We start from the raw sequence: 24214 nt of genomic DNA, 5'->3' as shown, positions 1-24214 counted from the left end.
GTATTTATTCGCAGATTTCTTTCTTTTTATTTGACTAAAACGCTATTAGTTCCCCAAATTCCTTCAGGCTCTGTGCACAGCCTTGGAAGAACTTGGACACATTAACTGATGAGCACTGACCAAGACCCTTCTTATGGGCTCATGTAAAACAGAGACTACAAAAGTATCTTTTACGGAAACATGGCGGTTATTTACTAGCATTTTGTGTGGTCACTTGCTTGTCACAAAGCTGCGCAAAACAACACAACGCGCCAATTTAGGTATTCAGGTGACATCAAAAAGGTCTGTGACTGCGGTGCAAAATTGCGACAGGCCACATCAACACCTACACAACCGTTAGTAATTCCAGGCCTTAGACTTCAAACCGCAGACTGCCAAAATCTTGCTCTTGTACAAATATCTCCCAACACAAAGTGCTGCCTAACTCCTCGAATACCCTCTTTCCTATATTTTAGGGCCACCTTCATTTTAATTAATTATTCTAACTGCAGTCCTAGCACATTTGTGTGCAAGGGCCTCCTAGTGGCTTCAGGGGTGGGTGCACATTTTTGTAGGAAGATATCTAGGCAAGCTCTACTTTTTGCAGTCTGTTTCCAATTGTTATCCCTACATAGTGTAGCTGCCAGAGGTGTTTGAGGCACTCCTTATTTGTTTTTTAGGTCTTGCCTAGGCAGCGCTTGCGCTGTCTCTTCAAGACATGCTGCATTCAGGTATGGACTTTAAGCTCTGTCCACTTTTAGTCCATCTTTTCAATTGGCTCCTGTTACTGTCCTTTGTATATTGTGGCTTTTGATTTGTTAATTGGCGTAGTAGTCCCTCCTTAGTACCTCCTTTTCTCCTGTTGTAACCTTCCATGAGGTCTGGCCCTGTTACATGTGTTGTTACTCTGTATGCTTTAGCTACTGTTTGTCAGCTTTATTTTCTTAATTACTTTCCCCTAGTTGCTGCTGCAGGCACAACAGGCTCTCCGCTCTCTGCTTCAGCAAACCAGAGTCCACGTGTTTTCATGGATCAGCGTGGCACCCGATCATGGACTCACGCTTTATCTTTCAAAGAAGCTCCCTCCCCGCTTAACAATCGGCTGCCTCGCTTTATGCTTTGTCAGATTTTTAAAAAATTCTATGCTTTGGCTTTAAACATGCTGATCTCCTCACCACTCCCACAACACTGCTTGCCTGCCCCCAGGCCCTTAGAGATCGCTTCATTTAGTTTTTTTTTACTTAAATAAATTAACAGCTTCTCAGTTGTTCACAATATGTGTATCGTGGCATCCCAGTGCGCTGTAACAAGTAGCCAGGGGCGCTGCACCAAGCAAACACTTTTGCAAAAAACAGATACTCCTCGTCATGTAAACAAGCCAAAGCTGCAGTAAGACGCTCCCCCCGCTCAACGGCAGGCCGTCTAGCTTCATGCCTAGTCAGATTTTTTTTTAATTATTTGCTTTCGCTTTAAGCGTGTCAACCCTCTCACTCCTCCCACAACACTGCTCGCCCCTCCCCACCACCCCTCCGAGATCACTTCTTTATAACACGACTTAGGCGTTGTCTTCAGGACGTTCCTGGTGCAGAATCTGATTGCTGTTGGTGCCGGGCAGGTCAGTGTCACAAAAATTAAACCTCTACAGGAAGCACTTCCAAAATAAAGAAAGTAGGTGCCCAAATTGAAGCTCCACTTCTGTAACGTATTAATCAGCCTAACTTGGTGGGCATGGTTAAAGCTAAGCAAGTGTGTTTTCTCCACATTGCCACTATGAAAAGTTAGCTGTAATCCTTGATGGAGGTGTTTTCATCCTTGCTTTTCTCGAGCGCAAACCCTCATGTAGTGTATGTGACGAGGAGGTTCTTTTTCGTTATCTGTTACATTGAGCCGGGCGGCTGAGAGGAGGAGTGAGCGTGGATATGTTCTGTTGTTGTTTTGTGTATTTTTAACTCTAAGATCACTGCCACGCTCTCTTGTACAACGTGATGCCTATTAACATCCAGATTCAGGCGGGAGCTTTGTCAATATGGCTGTTATGGTTAGCTCTTTGTGCCACTGGGCATGCTCCCAGGGGAAGAGACCTCACCAAGATGGCTTCTTGGTTGACTCCGGAAAGAGTTATTTTTCGGAGCTACGTTACTTTTGCAATTGATGCTAATCAACCCTTCAATCAGAGGCTGCTACGCCTACAGCCTTGCTTTGCAATGCAATAGGTCTCGCATTACTAAAAGTTTGAGCTACAGGCGTTGCATTATTATTTGCATCACCAATAGCTCAAACTTTCAGTAATGCGAGATCTGTTGCATTGCACATGCTTGTTTAATTTCGCATTGTACAGAATTTGACATGATCTTTTCTGGGTCTGGATCTGTTCATGTTCTCTGTATATCTGAGTTGTGGGTTGTACGATTTCTACAGTTTATTAAAATGTACCATGGAAGATCACATTCTAGGCGTTTCCTGGGTACCCTCTGGCTCCACATACTCCCCAGGCCTCGATTTAAACCAGTGATCTTCATGCTGTGGGGTTGAAGTATGAGGCGGGAAAATAATATTAGCAATGTAGTCGCTGGGGCGTATGAGTAAAATGTTTTGATGAAGTAGGGCGGCTCATAAAGTTCAAAAGATTTGGCCTGTAGCTAGAGCTGACAAATTGAGACCTGAGGAACCAGGCTTGGATCCTGGCCTGGGCCCAACATCTTGTGATTGTGGGCAAAACACTTAGGGACACATGTACAAGGGCATTGCGCCACTGGAGCATCACTTTTTACGATGCTCCGGTGGCACAATGCCCTGCTCCATATTTACTATGCGGCGCTGAACCACTTTGGTGGTTTAATGCCGCATTGTAAATATCATTGCCTTTCACAGTTTTCTGCGTCAAAAGGGTCTGCAATGGGTGTTGTTGTGGGCATTCCACCGCAACGCCCATTGCTTTGTGACGCTGCCCCAGATTTACAAGGATCTGTAAATCTGAGGCAGTGCAATAAACTAACGCAATTGAAAAGCAGGCGTTAGAGAGGTGCAACGAGAAGAAATACTTCTATTTCTCCTTGTTTTTTGCCCTTTCTATGTGCGTTGCATTCTGCAGCACACATAGAAGGAGCAAATCACCTTTAATGATTGTTCATGTGCAGGAAGCTGTCTCTTCCTGTGCATAAACAACCGTCCCTGCAACGCAGGCACCCTTGCAACATAGCCCAAAGGTGCTGCTTTGGTGCTAGGCATCTTTTTTATCGCAGGTGCAAGGGAAAACACAGTGGTGCGCCGTATTCTTGTGAATATGGCGCATCCCTGCCTTTTTTAAATGAAGCAGCTTGGCGCTGTTAAATTGCTTGCATTGCTGCGCTGCGTTATTTCTTTGTAAATATGCCCCTCAGTTCCTTATTCACTGCCGCAGCTAGATGCCTGGAGTACTTGCTCTAGGTTGCATTGCATCAGCCTTTATATGTTAATGTAAGATTCTTCTTTACCCCGGAGCGACTGACATTGGACCATGCTATTGACGCACGGCTTCCATATCTGTGAGTTCTTATCCCCTAGACTCTGGGAGATTGGCCTAAGGGGGTCGGTGTTTAGTTGGTTCAAGTCCTTCTTAGCTAATCGCCAACAAACGATCTGGGCTCCTCCTTTCTCTGCCACAATGCCGCCACTGGAGGTGGGAGTTCCCCAGGGCTCTATTTTGAGCCCTACTCTCTTTAACATCTATATGACCCCTTTGGCGGCACTGGCGGAGGCTCGTGGGGCTCAGATCGTGTCGTACGCTGACGATACCTAGCTACTGTTCACGTGCGACGGAGACTCCGACTTTGATGGTGCGAACATCAGGGGCTGCCTTGAGGCTGTTTTCAACTGGTTTGGACAGAACTGCCTCAAGTGCAACTCCGACAAGTCGGAGGTGCTCTTTTTTGGCTGCCCACCCGGACCCCAGGTGGAAAGATTGGTGGCCTGTTGCCATGTTTCCCCCTGTCAGCGACTCCGTGGTTGCAAAAAATTTGGGAATACAGATTGACAACAGCCTCTCTCTCAAACCCCAGGTTCTGGGCTTGGTTGGCAAATGTTTTGCCATCCTTAGGATGATTAGGAAATTTCTGCCCCTACTGTCGTTGGACCATAGAAGAGTAACGGTCCAGGCCCTGATAGGCTCGCGCCTCGATTACGCCAACGTCTTGTATCTGGGCCTTCCCGAGTTCCTCCTGGCTCGCCTACAAGTCGTCCAGAACTCTGCGGCACGGGCCATTTTTGGCCTCACTAGGAGAGCCAGTGCCAGTGATCTGCTTAAATCTCTTCATTGGCTCCCAATCAGAAAGCCTATCATGTTCAAGACGCTAACAATGGCTTTTAAAGCATTGCATGGCGTTGGCGCCAGGTATCTCCGGAAACGGATGATGTTCTATCTTCCTTCTAGATCACTTAGATCTTCCACTCAGGCCCGTGCCGTTGTTCCTGTGATTCGGCACGTGCGGTGCGGTGGGCGCTCCTTTAAACGCCTCGCTCCGCAGCTGTGGAACGCTTTACCCTTGTCCCTCAGAACTAACAGGAATTTGCTGGCTTTTAGGAAAAATCTTAAAACTTTGCTCTTTGTTCAGTAGATGCCTTTCTCGCCCTCCATTCCGTGCCTGTGAGGATTTTAAGCGCCGGGACACTCCCTGGAGTAGCTAAGCGCTATAGAAATCCCCCCTTAACATAACATAACATTAACAGGGTGCCCATCGCCAGGGAATTCTGTGTCCAGTGCGTGCCAGCACTTGGCAGTTGCTCTACCTGCCAGCATTCTCCAATCCTCAGATTTTGCTACACTTGATGCTTGGTGCAAAAAACCCTACACACTTGGGTGGCGGGACGGGACCTCTGTGGGACATGGAACAGCGGTGTGGGCAGGGACAGTCCCCCTTGACTGACCAGGGCACTGGCATGATCTTCTTGCAGATTTGCAGGTACTACACCCCTTGATTTGTGTGGCATGGGCTGTAAGGTAAGGTCTGAGATGTTAAAGGTCCTACTCAGGGCTTTAAGTGGGCCAGGCCCTGCCATTTCTCTGCACCGGCAGTTCTAAAAAGCAGGTACTGAGATGGGTCCCTATCGGGCTCTCCATTTTTGCTCTCACCCTCAGGGTACTTCACATAAAAAGCTGATAGGGTACTGGGGAATAAATATAATTGTATAGTACATTTGTATAATTATACACATTTCAGTCACATAAAAAATGAAGTTTTACAAAGACGCAACATGGTTACTTCAACTAGAAAGAAAATGCCCTACAAAATCGATTTTGCTCCCGGAAATACTGAAACTACCATTGTACGTGGTTAGAGAAGGGAAGGCAGTGGTGGCTGGCAGAGAACAGGGGTGGCGAGGCAGGGATTAGGGTGGAGGGGCCAATCAAAAGTATCTTTTTATGGCTGCTGTCTCTACTCAGCTTTGGTCCCTTCTCGTAGCCGCCTTCTCCTCAGCTACAATCCCGGAAGCACACAGGCTTCCCTAAGCCAATCACAACGTTGCAATGCAGTGCTGTGATTGGTCTGGGCGCCGTGGTTTGGCACTCAGACGGGGACTGGAAACCCGTGCATGTTCCCCAGCAGGCTGTGTATTACAGCCTGGTGGGGGACATGAAAAGTGCGCATGACTGTTTGGCCGGCCCAAGACAGACGGCCAAACCGCCATGCGCACTTTGAGTGTGCCACCACTCCGCCCTTTGAGACCCCTGTCACACCCTAACCCAGCCCTGTAGCAAAAAATAAAATGATAATTAGGAGGTTATTATCTTTTTATTTTTCCTGCTCTGAGAGCAGTGGGGCGACCCTCCACCGCATTAGCGGAGAAATGACTAATAGCAGACTGAAAAACATATGTGAATATTTGTGACCATCAATACGGAAGAATAGAATTGACACTAAAGAAAATGCGTGAAAATGATAATGTCCATTTTGTTTAGGTAAGACAATGTACATTGTGTTTATGATGATTTAAAAAAAAAAAGCATATTGGTAAATAATATTACTTCACAAGGCAACTTTTCATGGCGCCTCTCACATCTGTATTTTCGGGTACAATCTCCTGATGCACTATGACAAGGAATTCACTTAGGGTCTCATTTTCAAGAGGCCTGCGCCATCGGAACACACAGACCTCTCCATCATATCTAGGAGGCCACGCAAAGCCACCCAGCGTGGCTTTGCGTGGCCTCATAGACATGGAGTAAGCCACACCCTTAATTGCATCGGTCATGCCCCTTTGAGAGACACCCCCCCAGTTTTTTCATTCTACCTAAATTCCTGGTTCTACTTAAACTGCAGAAAAAAAAGCCTTAGAGACACCAGGACCGGAAAAAGAAGACCGTAGAGATACCAGGGCAGGAAAAATATCTTAGAAATACCAGGACAGAACCTCAGAGGTACTCTGGCAGGAAAACAATCTTAGAGATACCAGGGCAGGACCTCAAAGATACCAGGGCAGGAAAAAGACCGTAGAGATACCCAGGAAGGACCTCAGAGATACCAGGGCAGGAAAAAGACAATAGAGATACCAGGGCAGGACCAGAACGTCAGGGATACCAGGGCAGGAGCTCAAAGATACCAAGACAGAACCACAGAGATTCCAGGACAGGAAAAAGACCTTACAGATACCAGGACAGGAAAAAACCTCAGATATACCAAGGCAGGACAGAACCTCAGAGATACCAGGACAGGAAAAAGACCTTAGAGATACCAGGACAGGGAAAAAACCTCAGAGATACCAAGGCAGGACCGGAACCTCAGAGATACCAGGACAGGAAAAAGACCTTAGAGATACCAGGACAGGGAAAAAACCTCAGAGATACCAAGGCAGGACCGGAACCTCAGAGATACCAGGACAGGAAAAAGACCTTAGAGATACCAGGACAGGAAAAAAAGACTCAGAGATACCAAGGCAGGACCGGAACCTCAGAGATACCAGGACAGGAAAAAGACCTTAGAGATACCAGGACAGGAAAAAATCTCAGAGATACCAAGGCAGGACCGGAACCTCAGAGATACCAGGACAGGAAAAAGACCTTAGAGATACCAGGACAGGAAAAAAAGACTCAGAGATACCAAGGCAGGACCGGAACCTCAGAGATACCAGGACAGGAAAAAGACCTTAGAGATACCAGGACAGGAAAAAACCTCAGAGATACCAAGGCAGGACCAGAACCTCAGAGATACCAGGACAGGAAAAAGACCTTAGAGATACCAGGGCAGGAAAAAACCTCACAGATACCAAGGCAGGACCGAAACCTCAGAGATGCCAGGACAGGAAAAAGACCTGAGAGATACCAGGACAGGAAAAAAACCTCAGAGATACCAAGGCAGGACCGGAACCTCAGAGATACCAGGACAGGAAAAAGACCTTAGAGATACCAGGACAGGAAAAATCCTCAGAGATACCAAGGCAGGACCGGAACCTCAGAGATACCAGGACAGGAAAAAGACCTTAGAGATACCAGGGCAGGAAAAAACCTCAGAGATACCAAGGCAGGACCGAAACCTCAGAGATACCAGGACAGGAAAAAGACCTGAGAGATATCAGGACAGGAAAAAAACCTCAGAGATACCAAGGCAGGACCGGAACCTCAGAGATACCAGGACAGGAAAAAGACCTTAGAGATACCAGGACAGGGAAAAAACCTCAGAGATACCAAGGCAGGACCGGAACCTCAGAGATACCAGGACAGGAAAAAGACCTCAGAGATACCAGGACAGGAAAAAAACCTCAGAGATACCAAGGCAGGACCGGAACCTCAGAGATACCAGGACAGGAAAAAGACCTTAGAGATACCAGGGCAGGAAAAAACGTCAGAGATACCAAGGCAGGACCGGAACCTCAGAGATACCAGGACAGGAAAAGACCTGAGAGATGCCAGGGCAGGAAAAAGACCTGAGAGATACCAGGGCAGGAAAAGACCTGAGAGATACCAGTGCAGGAAAAAGACCACCTGAGAGATACCAGGACAGGAAAAAGACCTGAGAGATATCAGGCCAGGAAAAAGACCAGGACAGGAAAAAGACCTGAGAGAAACCGGGACAGGAAAAAGACCTGAGAGATACCAGGGCAGGAAAAAGACCTGAGAGATACCAGGGCAGGAAAAAGACCTGAGAGATACCAGGGCAGGAAAAAACCTCAGAGATACCAAGGCAGGACCAAAACCTCAGTGATACCAGGACAGGAAAAAGACCTGAGAGTTACCAGGGCAGGAAAAAGACCTGAGAGATACCAGGGCAGGAAAAAGACCTGAGAGATACCAGGACAGGAAAAAGACCTGAGAGATACCAGGGCAGGAAAAAGTTTCTGAGAGATACCAGTGCAGGAAAAAGATCTGAGAGATACCAGTGCAGGACCGGAACCTGAGAGATACCAGGGCAGGAAAAAGTTTCTGAGAGATACCAGTGCAGGAAAAAGATCTGAGAGATACCAGTGCAGGACCGGAACCTGAGAGATACCAGGGCAGGAAAAAGTTTCTGAGAGATACCAGTGCAGGAAAAAGATCTGAGAGATACCAGTGCAGGACCGGAACCTGAGAGATACCAGGGCAGGAAAAAGACCTGAGAGATACCAGGACAGGAAAAAGACCTGAGAGATACCAGGGCAGGAAAAAGTTTCTGAGAGATACCAGTGCAGGAAAAAGATCTGAGAGATACGAGTGCAGGAAAAAGATCTGAGAGATACCAGTGCAGGACCGGAACCTGAGAGATACCAGGGCAGGAAAAAGTTTCTGAGAGATACCAGTGCAGGAAAAAGATCTGAGAGATACCAGTGCAGGACCGGAACCTGAGAGATACCAGGACAGGAAAAAGACCTGAGAGATACCAGGACAGGAAAAAGACCTGAGAGATACCAGGGCAGGAAAAAGTTTCTGAGAGATACCAGTGCAGGAAAAAGATCTGAGAGATACCAGTGCAGGACCGGAACCTGAGAGATACCAGGTGCAGGAGCTCAAAGATACCAGGACAGGATCTCAGAGATATCAGTATAGGAAAAATACCTCAGAGGTACCAGGGCAGGACCGCGGAGATACCAAGGCAGGAACAAGGCCTCAGAGATAACTGGGCAGGAACAAGACCTCAGAAATACCAGGATAGGAAAGAAACTAGAACTTAGAGCACAAAACAAAACTTGGAAAGTGTGTGTGCCACTGGTCCAGCCTCATAGACAATCTAAGGGCAGTGTCAGTGCGGTCGCACGGGGAAGTGTCGGGCAGTCTCACGGGCAAGTGTTGGGCAGTCTCGTGGCACACCCAGGGGCACCTCGCATGCTGTGTCAGGCTGCCTCTGGGCAGCCACGGGATATTCTCACCGCAGACTCTGCCGAGTCCGCTTCCTCTGACGTAGAAGACTGTTTATCAACACCAAGAAGTAGCAGTTTGAAAATCCTTGAGATGGCTGTCATTCCAGCGAGAAAGAACAGCAGACAAAGGAGCGAGGGAGGAATGGGGAGGGAGAGGGGAGAGGGCATGAGACAAAGAGAGGGGGGGGAGAGACGGCACGGGAGAAGGAGAGGACAGGGAGGGAATGAGAGGGGAGAGGAGAGGGCCTGGCGAAGACAGCTGAGCAAAGGATGAGAGAAAGATGGGAGAAGGGCAGGGACTGGTGAGGAGAGTGGAAGGGCAAGAAGGAGGGGAGGGTTGGGGAGGGTTGTGGAGTGGAAGGGAGAGGAGAACAGGAGGGGAGAGGAGAGGGGGAACGGATGGGAGGGTAAGCCAGAAGGGCAGGGAGAGGAGAATGGAAGGGCAGGAAAGAGAGAAGAGGATGGGGGTGGGGAGGGACAGGGAATGGAGAGGAGAGGAGAGGAGGGCAGGGGATGAGAAGGGAATGGAGGGGAGGGGGGAGCCCAGGTGAGAAGAGGAAACACGAGGGAGGGGAAAAGGGGGGTTCATGGGAGTAAGAGGGGTGAGAGTGGGTGAGGAGAGCGCCTAGGAGAGGAGAAGAGAAGGGTGGATGAAGAAGAGGCGAGAGAGTAGTTGGAAAAAATAGCAAGAGCTGTAATAGGGTGGCCGAAGATAAGGGGGAGAAGGAGAGAACGGAGACGAAGGAAGAGAAGAGAGATGTGTAAAGAAAGAGGTGAATGAAAGAGAAGCAGCTGGAGGAAGAGAAGAGAAGGTGAAGGGGTGAGAGACGTGCTGAGGGGGAAAGGATGTGGTGAAGAGAGAAATGAGAGAGGGAGCGACATGGGAAGCGGGAGAGCGGGAGAGGGCCTGGAACAGAGAAAGCGGACGGATCATCACTAGAAACCAAACACGGATATGACCCTTAATTGACCCCCACCTGTGCATCCGGTAAATGTAAATGTAAATGTAGCCGTACTTGTAAAGCGCACTGATACTCCTGAGTGTCCTGGCGCTGTACTCATACCGCCAGGGAACCCTTCCTGGTTTTTCCCCGTGAAATGTCCACTCCTGGGCATCCCCAGGGTGCAACCAGGCATCCCTAGCGCTGTAGGGGGCCGTTGTGGAGACTAAGCAAGCTATTGCCCAGAGTTGCAGCGTGGGACCCATGCTTAGAGTAGGCACCGAGGCGAGAAATCAGGTCCGAGGAATTATGAGCCCAAGATCCGCCGAGACCAGCCAAGGCAGGAATTGAACCCTGGTCCCGGGCCAGACCTCCGCATCAGGGTCTGCCGCTCTAACCATTGAGCCACACTTCTCCACAGCGGTACACGGAGTACGTGACCCCCTGTACGGCGAGAGGTTTCCAAATGCTCTGTCTGTGGTCCCCCACTCCATCCATCCCACGAGCACCGCTCCAGGTACCGGACCACACCCGGTACAGGAGACAGTGCTATGGGGGCAGAGAAGCCGAGGGTCTGCGGGGGAGGGGGGTCAGTGAGAGGCACCAGGAGAGGCAAAAAGGGGAAAATGGGAGGCACTAAGAGAGGCAAGGACGGGCAATAAGAGACACGGATGGGCAGCGAGAGACACTAAGAGAGGCAAAAAGGGGCAATGACAGGCATTATGAGGGGCATAGAGGGCAATAAAAAGCACTAGGAGAGGCACGGGGGTGCAGCATGGACAAGGAGGGGCAAAGAGGGGCACTAGGAGAGGCACTGAGGGGCAATGACAGGCACTATCAGGGGCAATGAGGGCAATCAGAAGCACTGGGAGAGTTACCGCAGGTGCAGCATGTACAGGGAGGGGCAATGAGAGGCACTAGGAGAGGCAAAAAAGGGGCAATGAGAGACCAGAAGGGGCAATGAAAGGCACTAGAAGCATAGAAGGGCAAAGAGAGGCACTAGGAGAGGCACGGAGGGGCAGCATGGACAAGGAGGGGCAATGAGAGGCACTAGGAGAGGCAAAAAAGGGGCAATGAGAGGCCAGAAGGGGCAATGAGAGGCACTAGAAGCATAGAAGGGCAAAGAGAGGCATTAGGAGAGGCACGGAGGGGCAGCATGGACAAGGAGGGGCAATGAGAGGCCAGAAGGGGCAATGACAGGCATTATGAGGGGCATAGAAGGGCAAAGAGAGGCACTAGGAGAGGCACGGAGGGGCAGCATGGACAAGGAGGGGCAATGAGAGGCCAGAAGGGGCAATGACAGGCATTATGAGGGGCATAGAAGGGCAAAGAGAGGCACTAGGAGAGGCACGGAGGGGCAATGACAGGCACTATCAGGGGCAATGAGGGCAATCAGAAGCACTAGGAGAGGTACCGCAGGTGCAGTATGGACAGGAAGGGGCAATAAGAGGCACTAGGAGAAGCAAGATGGGCAATGACAGGCACTGGGAGAGGCACGGAGGGGCAACGACGGGCACTGTGAGGGGCACGGAGGGGCAATGAGAGGCACAGGAAGAGGCAAATAGAGGAGGCACAGGGAGAGGCAATGAGAGGAGGCACAGGGAGAGGCAATGAGAGGAAAGAAGGCACAATGAGAAGAACTAGGAGAAGCATGGAAGGGCAACCAGAGGCACTAGGAGAGGCAAAGAGGGGCAGCGGATATGGTCAAAGAGAGCCGGGGAGAGGCAAGGACAGAAACGAAGACACAGGACCCAGGAAGGGGCTGCTTTAGGGGAAGGGAGAGAGAAGGAACCTCAGACAAAAGCAGGGTTTGCAATTGCCAGGGAGCAGCCCCAAGAAGCGCCCTGGAAGAACAGGGCACCCAGGTCAGGATTATGGGGCCGGGACGGGTGTGAAGGATACAGTTAGGGAATGTGAAGGACTGGGTTTAGTGAGGTTAGTGTAAGGCAAAGACTAGAGTGTGTTTAGATTCAGGCTTGGGCTAGTAATAAGGAGAAAGTAAGAAATCTGGGTTTAGAATAGTGAGGCATGGTTGGAGCTTGGGTTAATGTTAGGATTCAGCTTAGAGTTAGGATCAGGAAGGGGGCATGGTGGGTTTGGAAACTTTAGAGCAATGGTAGACTTGGGATAGGGCGCTGGGTTGAGATTACGCAGAAAGGGCATGGGCAGGACAGTTATGGTAAGGGGGGTGAGACTGAGCTGGCATTAAGGCTTTAGGGGTCTTCTTTGCAATGCAACATCAGGGCTTCTCAATGCTTACTCTGCCACTGAAATCTACACCCTGGGTCCTCGATACTCAACTCTTCACCCTGGAATCAACTCTATGCCTACAGCTCAGGGTGTAGAGTCGAGTAGCCAATTCTCAACTCTATGCCTAGTACCCAATACTCAGTTCTATACCTATCAATCAACCATTCAACATTTGCATAGCACCCTAATCCTGGGGGGGGGGTGTATCTAGGTATCATCTGGGCAGGTCCAGGATGACTCTTACTGCTGCGTTTTGGATAGTTCAGAGGTGCTTGAGGAGGAGGGTGGTAGTTCGGGCGTAGAGGACGTTCCTGTACCTAGATTTTAGATACTCAGCTCTACACTTAGAGTTCGGATTTTCAACTCTATGCCTATTAGCCGATACTCAGCACTACAGCTAGAGGTTGGATATTCAGCTCTATACCTAAAGTTCGGACACTCAACTCTACACCTAGAGTTTGGATACTCAGCTCGACGCCTAGTAGCCTATACTCAGCTCTACAACTAGAGTTTGGACACTCAGATCTATGCTTAGAGTTTGGATAGTCGGCTCTATTCCTAGAGTTTGGATACTCAGCTCTATACCTAGAGTTTGGATGCTCAGCATTATACCTAGAGTTTTGATGCTCAGCTCTATACCTAGAGTTTTGATGCTCAGCTCTACACCTAGATTTTGGATACTCAGCTCTATACCTAGAGTTTGGATGCTCAGCTCTACACATAAAGTTTGGATACTCAGCTCTTTACCTAGAGTTTGGATGCTCAGCCTTATACCTAGAGTTTGGATGCTCAGCCTTATACCTAGAGTTTGGATGCTCAGCTCTATAGCTAGAGTTTGGATGCTCAGCCTTATACCTAGAGTTTGGATGCTCAGCTCTACACCTTAAGTTTGGATACTCAGCTCTTTACCTAGAGTTTGGATGCTCAGCTCTATACCTAGAGTTTGGATGCTCAGCCTTATACCTAGAGTTTTGATGCTCAGCTCTACACCTTAAGTTTGGATGCTCAGCCTTATACCTAGAGTTTGGATGCTCAGCTCTACACCTTAAGTTTGGATACTCAGCTCTTTACCTAGAGTTTGGATGCTCAGCTCTACACCTTAAGTTAGGATACTCAGCTCTTTATCTAGAGTTTGGATGCTCAGCTCTATACCTAGAGTTTGGATGCTCAGCCTTATACCTAGAGTTTGGATGCTAAGCTCGACGTCTAGTTGCCTATACTCAGCTCTACAACTAGAGTTTGGACACTCAGATCTACACCTAGTAGCCAATACTCAGCTCTATGCCTAGAGTTTGGATACTCGGCTATACACCTAGAGTTTGGATACTCAGCTCTATACCTAGAGTATGGATGCTCAGTTCGACACCTAGAGTTTGGATACTCAGCTCTATACCTAGAGTATGGATGCCCAGTTCGACACTTAGAGTTTGGATACTCAGCTCTATACCTAGGGCTAGATGTAGGTAATAGCAAATTACCGAATGGTAAATATCGAATTTTACCGATTCGGTATTTACTAATCGGTAATTGCTATGTAGGAAAAAAAATCAGTAAAAATACCGAATCGGTAAGATTCGGTAATTACCGAATCAGTATTTGCTATTGATTCCTATGGGCCTTGAAGCCCATAGGAATCAATAGCAAATACAGATTCGGTAATTACCGAATCGGTAAAAATACCGAATTTCCAAGGGGGACAGGGTGTCGCTTTGACACCCTGTTGCACCCCTGTTTCTGGCTTGTGTGCCATGTGACACACATGCATGCCCTTAGGGCATGTATGTGTGCCACATGGCACAGGTGTACATGCACAGATGTGCATGCACACAGAAATTCGTAATTTACCACCCAATAGTTTTGGGTGGTAAATAACGAATTTCTAAGGGCCTGTGGCACTGTAAACTGTGCCACCTACATATTGAATTACAGAATCGGTAAATTTACTGATTCTGTATTTTACCGAATCGGTAAATTTACTGATTTGGTAAATATACCGATTCTGTAATTTTCTAGCCCCCTACATTACAAAACCCAAATACCGGTCGGTAACGGCCGAAATTGGCCGTTACCGACCGGTATTTGGGCTCCTACATCTGGCCCCTAGAGTTTAGATGCTCAGCCTTATACCTAGAGTTTGGATGCTCAGCCCTATACCTAGAATTTGAATGCTCAGCTCTACACCTAGAGTTTGGATACTCAGCTCTATACCTAGAGTTTGGATATTCAGATCTACACCTAAAGTTTTGATGCTCAGCTCTACACCTAGAGTTTGGATACTCAGCTCTATACCTAGAGTTTGGATATTCAGATCTATACCTAAAGTTTTGATGCTCAGCTCTACACCTAGAGTTTTGATGCTCAGCTCTACACCTAGAGTTTGGATATTCAGATCTATACCTAAAGTTTTGATGCTCAGCTCTACACCTAGAGTTTGGATATTCAGATCTATACCTAAAGTTTTAATGCTCAGCTCTACACCTAGAGTTTTGATGCTCAGCTCTACACCTAGAGTTTGGATACTCAGCTCTATACCTAGAGTTTGGATATTCAGATCTATACCTAAAGTTTGGATACTCAGCTCTATACCTATAGTTTTGATGCTCAGCTCTACACCTAGAGTATGGATACTCAGCTCTATACCTAGAGTTTGGATGCTCAGCTCTATACCTAGAGTTTGGATGCTCAGCTCTACACCTAGAGTTTGGATACTCAGCTCTATACCTAGAGTTTGGATGTGCAGCTCTATACCTAGTTTGGATGCTCAGCCTTATACCTAGAGTTTGGATGCTCAGCTCTACACCTAGAGTTTTTATACTCTGCTCTATACCTAGAGTTTGGATGCGCAGCTCTATACCTAGTTTGGATGCTCAGCCTTATACCTAGAGTTTGGATGCTCAGCTCTACACCTAGAGTTTGGATACTCAGCTCTACACCTAAAGTTTGGATGCTCAGCCTTATACCTAGAGTTTGGATGCTCAGCTCTACACCTAGAGTTTGGATACTCAGCTCTACACCTAAAGTTTGGATGCTCAGCTCTTTACCTAGAGTTTGGATGCTCAGCTCTATACCTAGAGTTTGGATGCGCAGCTCTATACCTAGAGTTTGGATGCTCAGCTCTATGTCTAATTCCTGTGTATCCAACTCTACAACTGGGGCTCTTATACCCGGCTCTGTATCGGCATCTGTGAACTCTCCACTTGGGGTTCTGATAATAAACTCTATTGCGAGGGCACTTAGCACCCAATGCTACCCCTGGGGCTTGGACATGCAAATCTGAAAAATCTACACATGAGGCTCTGATACGAAGCTCTGCACTTGGGACCCTGATATGCAACTTTTCAAATGCAGCTGTGGTGCCCTGCTCTACTAGGGGATCCTGGTCCCAAATCTCCGTACCGGGGGCTCTTGAGACCCAAAAAGGCACCAGGAGCCCCTCTATCCAACTCTCTCTCTGGTTCGTGATGTGCAGCCCTACCCTGGAAATCCAATACTCAAAGCTACAGTTGTAAATTATTTACCCAGCTCTTGATCTGTGGCTCTGATATTTTACTCCAATACCAGGACTCTGATGTTGAGCTCAATGCGAAGGCTCTGATTCGCAGATCTACACTGGAGGCATTTAGACCCATCTGTACACCTGTCGCTCTGATGCCCAGCCTTACACCTGGAGATCTGACTACCCAACTCTACCAGACGTTCTATCATCTAGCTCCGCACCTGGTGCGCTGCTACACAATCCACGCAGGACTGTGGCACCCCTTCCAAATATGAGTACTGACTCCAAACTGTACAGATTTCTTGGGTTTTCTACGCCCAACTCCACACTTGGAGATTTTATATTCAAACACCACACTTGTGCTCCAATACCCACCTCGACTCTGGGCTCTGATACCAGACTCCTTCTTGGGGAGGGGTGTAATATTCAACGACACACTCGTAACTCTCAAAACCGGGCTACCTCGGTGGTACCGAAATATAACTCAAAATCGGGGGTCCAATAACTAATGAAACGAGGACTCCAGTAATCAGCTCTACGTGAAACACTCCACACCCAACTATACATGGCTTTCAATACCCGATAATACGACCGAGGATCCAATGTCCCTTTCTATCTAGGGTTCCTGTACCAAAATCTGCCTGGGACCCTTGACTCTCAACTGCATACTTTCAGCTCTAAAACCTAACATGGCAGTTATCGCTTGTAGATACAGGCCTACATATGTGACCTTCACACCTAACTTCATGCCTGGAGGTCTCATAACCCAACTCTTTTTGGAGTTCAGATACCCATATCTACCTGGAATCTCAATTCTCAATCGTACACCAATTGTCCTCATAAACAAACCTACTCTTAAGGAGTTGAGTCCACGCCTGTGAGGGTGGTATTCAACTCTACGCCTTGAGCACTGGTGACAAACGCTACACCTTTGGGCTCTAATACCATGCTGATACCAGGACCTAGGGGCTCTGATATCAACCTCTAAACAGGGTTCTGATGCCAAAGTCTATTTGAGGCTTTTATTTATACCCATCTCCAGACCTTTAGATGATATAGCAAGCCTCACACATGGGCTCAAAAGACCTGGACTCTAAAACTCCAAACCTCCCCCTAGTCCATCGCAACTATTTCCACGCCTGTGGCCCTGAAACCAAGTCCAACACCTCACCGAGTCCCTCACAACTATTTCCACGCCTGTGGCTATGAAATCAACACCTCACCGAGTCCCTCACAACTATTTCCACCCCTGTGGCTATGAAACCAAGTCCAACACCTCACCCGAGTCCCTCACAACTATTTCCACGCCTGTGGCTATGAAATCAACACCTCACCGAGTCCCTCACAACTATTTCCACGCATGTGGCTATGAAACCAAGCCCAACACCTCACCCGAGTCCCTCACTAACCTTACCCCCACAATTTTGAGTCACCTCATTACCTAAGGTTCGTAAGCTCACTACTTTGCCTTGCTGATTTTATACTCCGCTGTCCATTTGGGCTGTGAGACTCACTATTAAACATGTGTCTCTCGCTCCCCCGCATATACTGAGGCGCTGATAGTTCTAAACAGAAGCTCTGTTACCCAACTCAAACACAGGACTCGGATACCCAACTCATCCCCTGAAACTCAACACCAAACTCTACACTTGGGGCTCTAGAACCCCACTCTGCACCTGGTGTACTGGGGCTCGACTCTACACCTGAAGCTCCTTGTACCCAGCTATACACCCGTGGCTTTCATACCCAACTAACTACCCACTGCTTTGATAAGAAGCAAGGCGCAAGGATCCCTGAAACCAAACTCGACATTTGGGTTCTTGACTTCAAACTTCGCACTTGGGGCTCTGAACCCCGTCCCCACACCTGTGGATCTTGATACCCATTTATGTACGCGAGGCGCTGATACCTAATGCTATTCCTGATGATTTTATAGCCAACTCTATACCTGGGTTCCTGATCCCCAAATCTGCATCTTGAGCATTGATGCTCAGCTCTAGACTTGGGGAGTTAGCTATCCAACTCTGGCTGTGGTTCCAGCCTCCACCTATGACTTTGATATTTATTTATTTGAGGAGTTTTATATAGCGCGAACATGACCCGTTCTGGTATCGGAGCGCTGTACTTATAGCAAACAGGTCACACAATACGGGAAAAGAAAAGAGTAAATACTCAAAACCTCGGTAATTTGTCATTAAGGGGGTTGTAAAACAATTGGAGTAAAGCAGTAGAGAGCAAGGGGTTTAAAAAAGGAAATATAGCGGGAGTCAAAGGGGCACATGCATCAGAGCCTTTTGCGATCGCAAACGGTGCGATTCGCAAAAATCGGCCATTTGCGATTGCAAAATTTGCTTTTGGGATGCATCAAGGGTCAAGGCCCTCGCAATTTGAGAATTCGCAATTAATTGCGAGTTCTCAAATTGCGGTTGCATTTCAAGTCAAGTCAAATAGCACTTTATTTCGATTAATAAAAATCATAAAAGCAGTCACAAAAGTACATTATACAAAAATATTAAAAACGTTAAAATATTATCATGATTAATATACTATATTATGCATATAACGTATAAAAGTTACACAGAAACATTTAGTGATAATGGGCATATCTCAAAGTTAAAAATACCAAAATTCATTAACAGAGGGTTTCATTTAATAAATCGCATTTTGCAATTCCTTAAATGCAGTGCATGAAAGTTAAAAAATCTGCGATTTAGCAAATTACCATGAAGTTCAACTTCATGGTAATTTGCAAAAACTTTGAAAAATGCACTTTTGTGCATTTTTCAAAGTTTCATGTTGTGCACACACATGCCCTAAGGGCATGTGTGTGCGCAAAATATGTGCACAGATCAATTTCAGAGGTGCAACAGGGTGTCCTTTGGACACCCCTGCACCCTTGAATTGCATTCTCAATTTGCAATTCGCTAATTGCGAATCGCAAATTGAGAATGTCTTCCCATTCATTCCTATGGGCCTCTGGGCCCATAGGAATGAATGGGGAGGTATTCCTTAATTGCGACTCACAATTTGGGAGTCGCAATTAAGAGATATTTAGAAATCGCTATTTTTTTAGCAATTTCTTAATGCAAAGGCTTTTTCGATTCATTAATTGCAATTCCTTCAAAATTGCAATTAAGGAATCGCAAAAGCCAACATTGATGCATGTGCCTGTTAGTGAGGTATTAGTTAACAAATGGAGTACAGCAGGAGGGGAATAAAGGGTGTGTAAAGAACAAGAGTAAAGTGGAAGGGAAAGTAAGGAGTTTTGGAAAAATGGAGAGAAGAGTGTCTTAAAAAAGGGACAGGAGGGCAATGTGGGGGGGTCCCTTAAATGCTGTAAAGCGAAACTCAAACATGCAGAAGAGGGAAAGTTTCTTGAAGAATGGATTTCTGCAGGCTGGTTTGCTCAAGCTAGTGAAAGCCATACTATAAGAAAAATTCGTCAGCACTGGTTCGACAAAGTCAATTCTTCAGAACCATTTTCTACATGTTGGGTTTTCGTCAAGATCACATACAACCACCCAGTTATACCCGGGGCTCTTTGCCCCAACTCTGCACCTGGGGCTCCCGACAATGAGCTCTAATCCTCAGGCTGCGTTGATGCCCTTCTCTGCCCAGGCTTTGAATATCAAACCCTTCACACACACATGGGGCACTCGGCTTTGATACTCAGCTCTGCTTATGAGGGGAAACATCCATCACAACGCAACTTTTACGACGCACTACCATTACAACGCAGGATTTACAACGCAAGTCATTACTTGCGCTGGAGGTCGCTGTAGGATAGGGAATCGTTTAATTTACTATCCAAAACCTTCCCTACTATCCACGGGGACTGGGGTTGGAATAGTAAATTAAACTATTCCACTATCCAGCACCCTCCAATGCAAGTCGTTGTAACGACTTGCGTTGTAAAACCTGCGTTGTAAAGGCATGCGTAGTAAAAGCATGTGTTGTGATGACATACATCCCTTATGAGGGTGTAGTGCCCAGCTCTTCACTTGGGGATGCTGATGCCCAAACCTACACCTAGGGCACATCATGACCAGCTGTACATCTAGAATTGTAGGGTACCAATGTTTACAACTGGACCTGCTGAGACTAAACTGTACACCTGGGGCTACTGATACCCAATTCTACCACCAAGGCTCTCAATGCTAAAAGCTACACCCGGGGCACACAGAGTTATTGATACCTGCTGTGGTCAAAACCCAACTCTACCCTTGGCCTCCGATATCCAATATTGTACCAGTAGCTTCCAATCTCCATCTCTATCCCTAGGAATCTGATACCCAAATCTACATCTGAGACTCTCAACACCAACCTCTACCCTCGGGTCTCTAAGACCCTAGCTACTGTCGGGGCAGGGGTGCCTGACTCTAAAACCTAGGGCTCATTCTACCCAGATGTACACCTCTGGCTTTGAAACCCAACTCCATGTCGTAGTATGGCACACAACACCATGAAACCACATTCTACTCTTCGGCCCTTGATATCAAACTGAAACCTGTTCTCTACGCCTGGTGATCTTTTTGTTTTAACAACTTTATTTAGACATTTGAAACTGTTAAATGGCCATAGCAACATGCCTATAGAGGGATGTATGACGGTACAACGCGTACCGTTACAACGCGTCCCTTTACGACGCAGTTTTAACAACGCAAGTCGTTACAACGACTTGCGTTGGGGGGCGCTGATAGTGAATAGTTTAATTTACTATTCCAACACCAGTCCCCGTGGATAGTAGGGAAGGTGTTGGATAGTAAATTAAACTATCCCCTATCCTAGAGCGTCCTCCAGCGAAAGTCGTTGTAACGACTTTCGTTGTTAAAGCTGCATCGTAACGGTACCGCGTTGTACCAGTTACGTTGTAAAGGATGTTTCCCCTAGAGAGCGGCGTGCTCGGATATACATGATCATACACACAAGGATGAGCGATACTACTCTGCTGATCTTGATACCCACCTCTGTACTCTAAATGCTGATACTTAACTCTATTTCAGAGGTTTGTTTACTAAACTCTATTCCTGGGGTTCCTATGTCCAAATCTGCATCTCGAGCTCTGATACTCATCTCTAGACTTGGGGTGTTAGCAATCCACCTTTCCGTCTTTGATGCCAGCTTCGCCGATTAATTTGATATCCACCTCTACCTGAGGCTTTTATCCCTAACTCTAAACCTGGGGCTCCCGATACTCAACCAGCGGCTGTGGTTGATACCCACCTCTGCCTGGACTTTAAATGCCAAGCCCTACATCTGGGAGACTTGTCAGCCAACTCTACTCAGAGGCTCTAGTGGCTAAATTTACACCTGGGGTTCTTGAGACCAACTCTACTCATAGGTCACTCGATGGCGAGCTGCACCCTGTGGGTTATTAAGCACCAGTGTCTACACTGGGGGTCAGTGATGCCCATTACCAACTCTGGGTCTTGGGGATACCCTACTGTACAACAAGGGCTCTCGATGGTGATCTGTACATGGGGGTTCTTGGGAGCCAACTCTACACCTGCCATTGTCAATACTAAGCTCTACATGTGGTTGAAGCTCACTTTACACTTGGGGCCATTTTTGATGCTGAACTCAACATCTGCCGGTCTCCATGGCCAACGCTATCAGTGGGGCTCTGATGCACAATGGGATGCGGGAAACTGTGATGCTAAGGTTAACAGTGGGTGGGTGGGTTGAGAGCCAGCTCTACACCCCGGCTCTGATACTGACTTTTTGACTCCCGCATAAGCCCGCCCCCCACCAGGCAGATACCTCGGTCATCAGACGGTCAGCCCCCGTGTTCTCCTCGTCCTTGAAGATAATGTCGGGGTTGTAGTTGGGCACCAGCTCCCCGTATCTGTCCGAGCTCCGGGTGATCTTGCCCTCTGCCTTCCCGCTGGCTCCCAGAGTTTTCTCGGGCACGTTGGGCACAAACTGCCTGAGACGCAGTGGGTTCAGCTTTCGGGGGTACCTCGGGCGACCCACTGGGCCGCGGCCAGGCCCGCACCCTCGGGCGGGGGCAGTCAGGAGCCAGCAGCACAAGCAGAGCATGGTGGGCCTGAGTAGGACCCCCCGCATGGCCACGCGAGGCCCCCTGGTCCTCCTAGACCAGGTGCCAGCTCATTGAACCCAGCGCCACCCCTGGTCAGGTCCCTCAGTCACTGGTGGCACAAGCTGAACATGGTGGGCTGAGAAGGATCTTGTGTGTGCCCAGGGAAGGCCTGCTCCTCGTGACTCCCATGCCAGCACTGCTCTAGCCGCCCTGGAACCTGTGGGGGGTCATCGCCCCTCAGTTGCTTCTGGCACAGGCTCTTCTGAGCAGGACTCTACGGATGCCCAGATGGGTCTTGACTCCTTCTGCAGCCTTGTCAATGCCCTAGACTATGCGTTGCTCTCTACTCCTCCTGGCCCCCGTGCCAGTCCATGCTATTCCTGGACCCTATGCCAGTCTTTGGTGCTCGGGCATCACGGACCAGAGTCTCTGCTTCCTGCCCCTGGGCCAGGGCGTTAGTTCTCCTGCCCCATGTGTCAGTCTCGGGCAGGCGTCTCTTCCCCTGGACCGGCTCCGGGTTGCCCTGGACTCTGTGCCAGCCCCTGGCTCCGGCGGCGATGCTATTCCTGCAGTCCCTGTTGCTCTGGGATCTCGTGTCAGTCTCTGGTTCTCCTGGCCCCTATGCCGGTCCCTATACCTTGAGAGAATCCTATGGCCAGTCCTGGGTTCTCTTTAACCCTGCGCCTGTGTCTTTCCTTTCTGGCTGTGTGCCAGTCGTCGGTTCTGCTTGGGCAGTCCCTTGTCCTCCGGGACCACGTGCCAGTCCCTGGTCCTCCTCAGTTCTGTGGCAGCTTGTGCCTCCTGTGCCAGTGGGGCACTCAGTGGCCCCTGTGCCAATGGTTGGTCACCCAGCCCCCGGAGCCCGGTGCTGCGGTTCGCTGTGTCAGTCTCGTCCTCCGGACTTTAGCCAGTTCCTGGTCCTCCTGTACCCTGGGCCAGTTTGGTCCTCCTGGGCTCTGTGCCAGTCGGTGGTCCTTATGCACCCCTTGCCAGTCTCTCCTCCTCCAGGAAAAAGTGCCAGTCGCGGCCGCCTGCACTGGCCCTGCTTGCCAGCCCGGTCAGCGTCCCTCGGGCGCTGCTGGCACAAGCGGAGTGACAGCGGGAGGCGCTGCCAAGGCAGGGCCCCTTCTCTACCAGGGTCCGGCCCCTTCCTGACCAGGGGCAGATCTCGGAGCGCGATAATCCTCCTCCTGGGATCGGCTAATTCCTGCCTGGGCCGTATCGCGAGTGCACTCGGAAGTGACCGGCCACATCCAACGCCGCCTACTTCTGAGCATTCCCGGAGCGGGCGGCGAGCTGTCCAAGATCACACCGTTCAGCAAAGTGCTAAGCGAGAGTTAGAGCGCGAGCCTCTGAGCTCGTCAGCCGGCCGCTCAAACACTTACCACGATGGAAACCCCCCCACCGCTGCACCACATCTGACCCCAGGGAGGGGGTCACTGTGCCGTATTCGGACACTTAGGGAAAGCATGTCTCGATGTCATCGTCAGTCTGGGCTCCCATCAGGAGCTTCGTCCGGTTCCCTCGCTTGCTCTCGATGAAAAAGTCGACCCCTGAGCTGGACGTCTATAGTGGGCCCCGGCTGCATCCAAGTATCTCGCCTTCATTCCCAGATAGACTGTTTTCTTCCAGTGTGTCGCTGTCTCATTTTCGGCCTCAGGCCGAGCACCTGGCGCCGAATGGCTGTCTTTTCCTCACCAAGGGACGGAAAGTCAATTTTTTTTCTACTGAGTGAAGCTGTCTCTCGCTCAGCCTTTCCTCAGCTTTGGGCTAGGCGTCCCTTTTATTCTTTGGCGGAGCTGTCTCATTTTCTGCCCGATGCAAGGTGCCTTTCCTGGGCGTGGCTGCTTCTAGCTGGGTCGTAGCCTCGGAGCATCTATTTTTTTCTGAGTGTACCTGTCTCTTGCTCAGCCCCAGTCTGGGTCGTCTCTTCCTCTGTCTCAGGCTGCGGCCTCGTGTCCTATTGGGTGCAGCTGGCTTGTCATCAGCTTGGGACTGACTCTCTTGGTCTTCAATGTGTAGCTCTCTTTCCCAGCCGCGCTGTCTGCGCCTTTGCTCCCGGATGTAGCGGTGTCCTGCAGCCTTTCCTCTTGGCTGCAGCTGTCGTCTCAACTCCCAGGCGAAGCGTCTCTTTTACCCCTGGGTGTATCGTCGGGACAGGTGTCGCTTCACTTGTGAGTGGCTGAAGCCCGGTGAGTTCACTGG

General features: G+C 48.9%; 1 protein-coding gene across 1 annotated transcript in view; it reads right to left on the bottom strand.

Annotated features, from left to right (window-relative positions):
- DHH (desert hedgehog signaling molecule) overlaps window positions 1-23949 on the bottom strand; it is an 88016-nt gene extending 64067 nt beyond the window's left edge. The window contains exon 1 of the mRNA XM_078685759.1: window positions 21730-23949. Within this exon, the coding sequence (XP_078541885.1) occupies window positions 21730-22035 (306 nt within the window). The 5' untranslated portion in view covers window positions 22036-23949. The remainder of the gene's footprint in view (window positions 1-21729) is intronic.
- Window positions 23950-24214: the final 265 nt, after the last annotated feature.

Source organism: Lissotriton helveticus, chromosome 1_1 (genome assembly GCF_964261635.1).
Source record: "Lissotriton helveticus chromosome 1_1, aLisHel1.1, whole genome shotgun sequence".
In the NCBI taxonomy this organism is placed as follows: Eukaryota; Metazoa; Chordata; class Amphibia; order Caudata; family Salamandridae; genus Lissotriton; species Lissotriton helveticus.
This window is presented reverse-complemented; position numbering and strand designations above follow the sequence as displayed.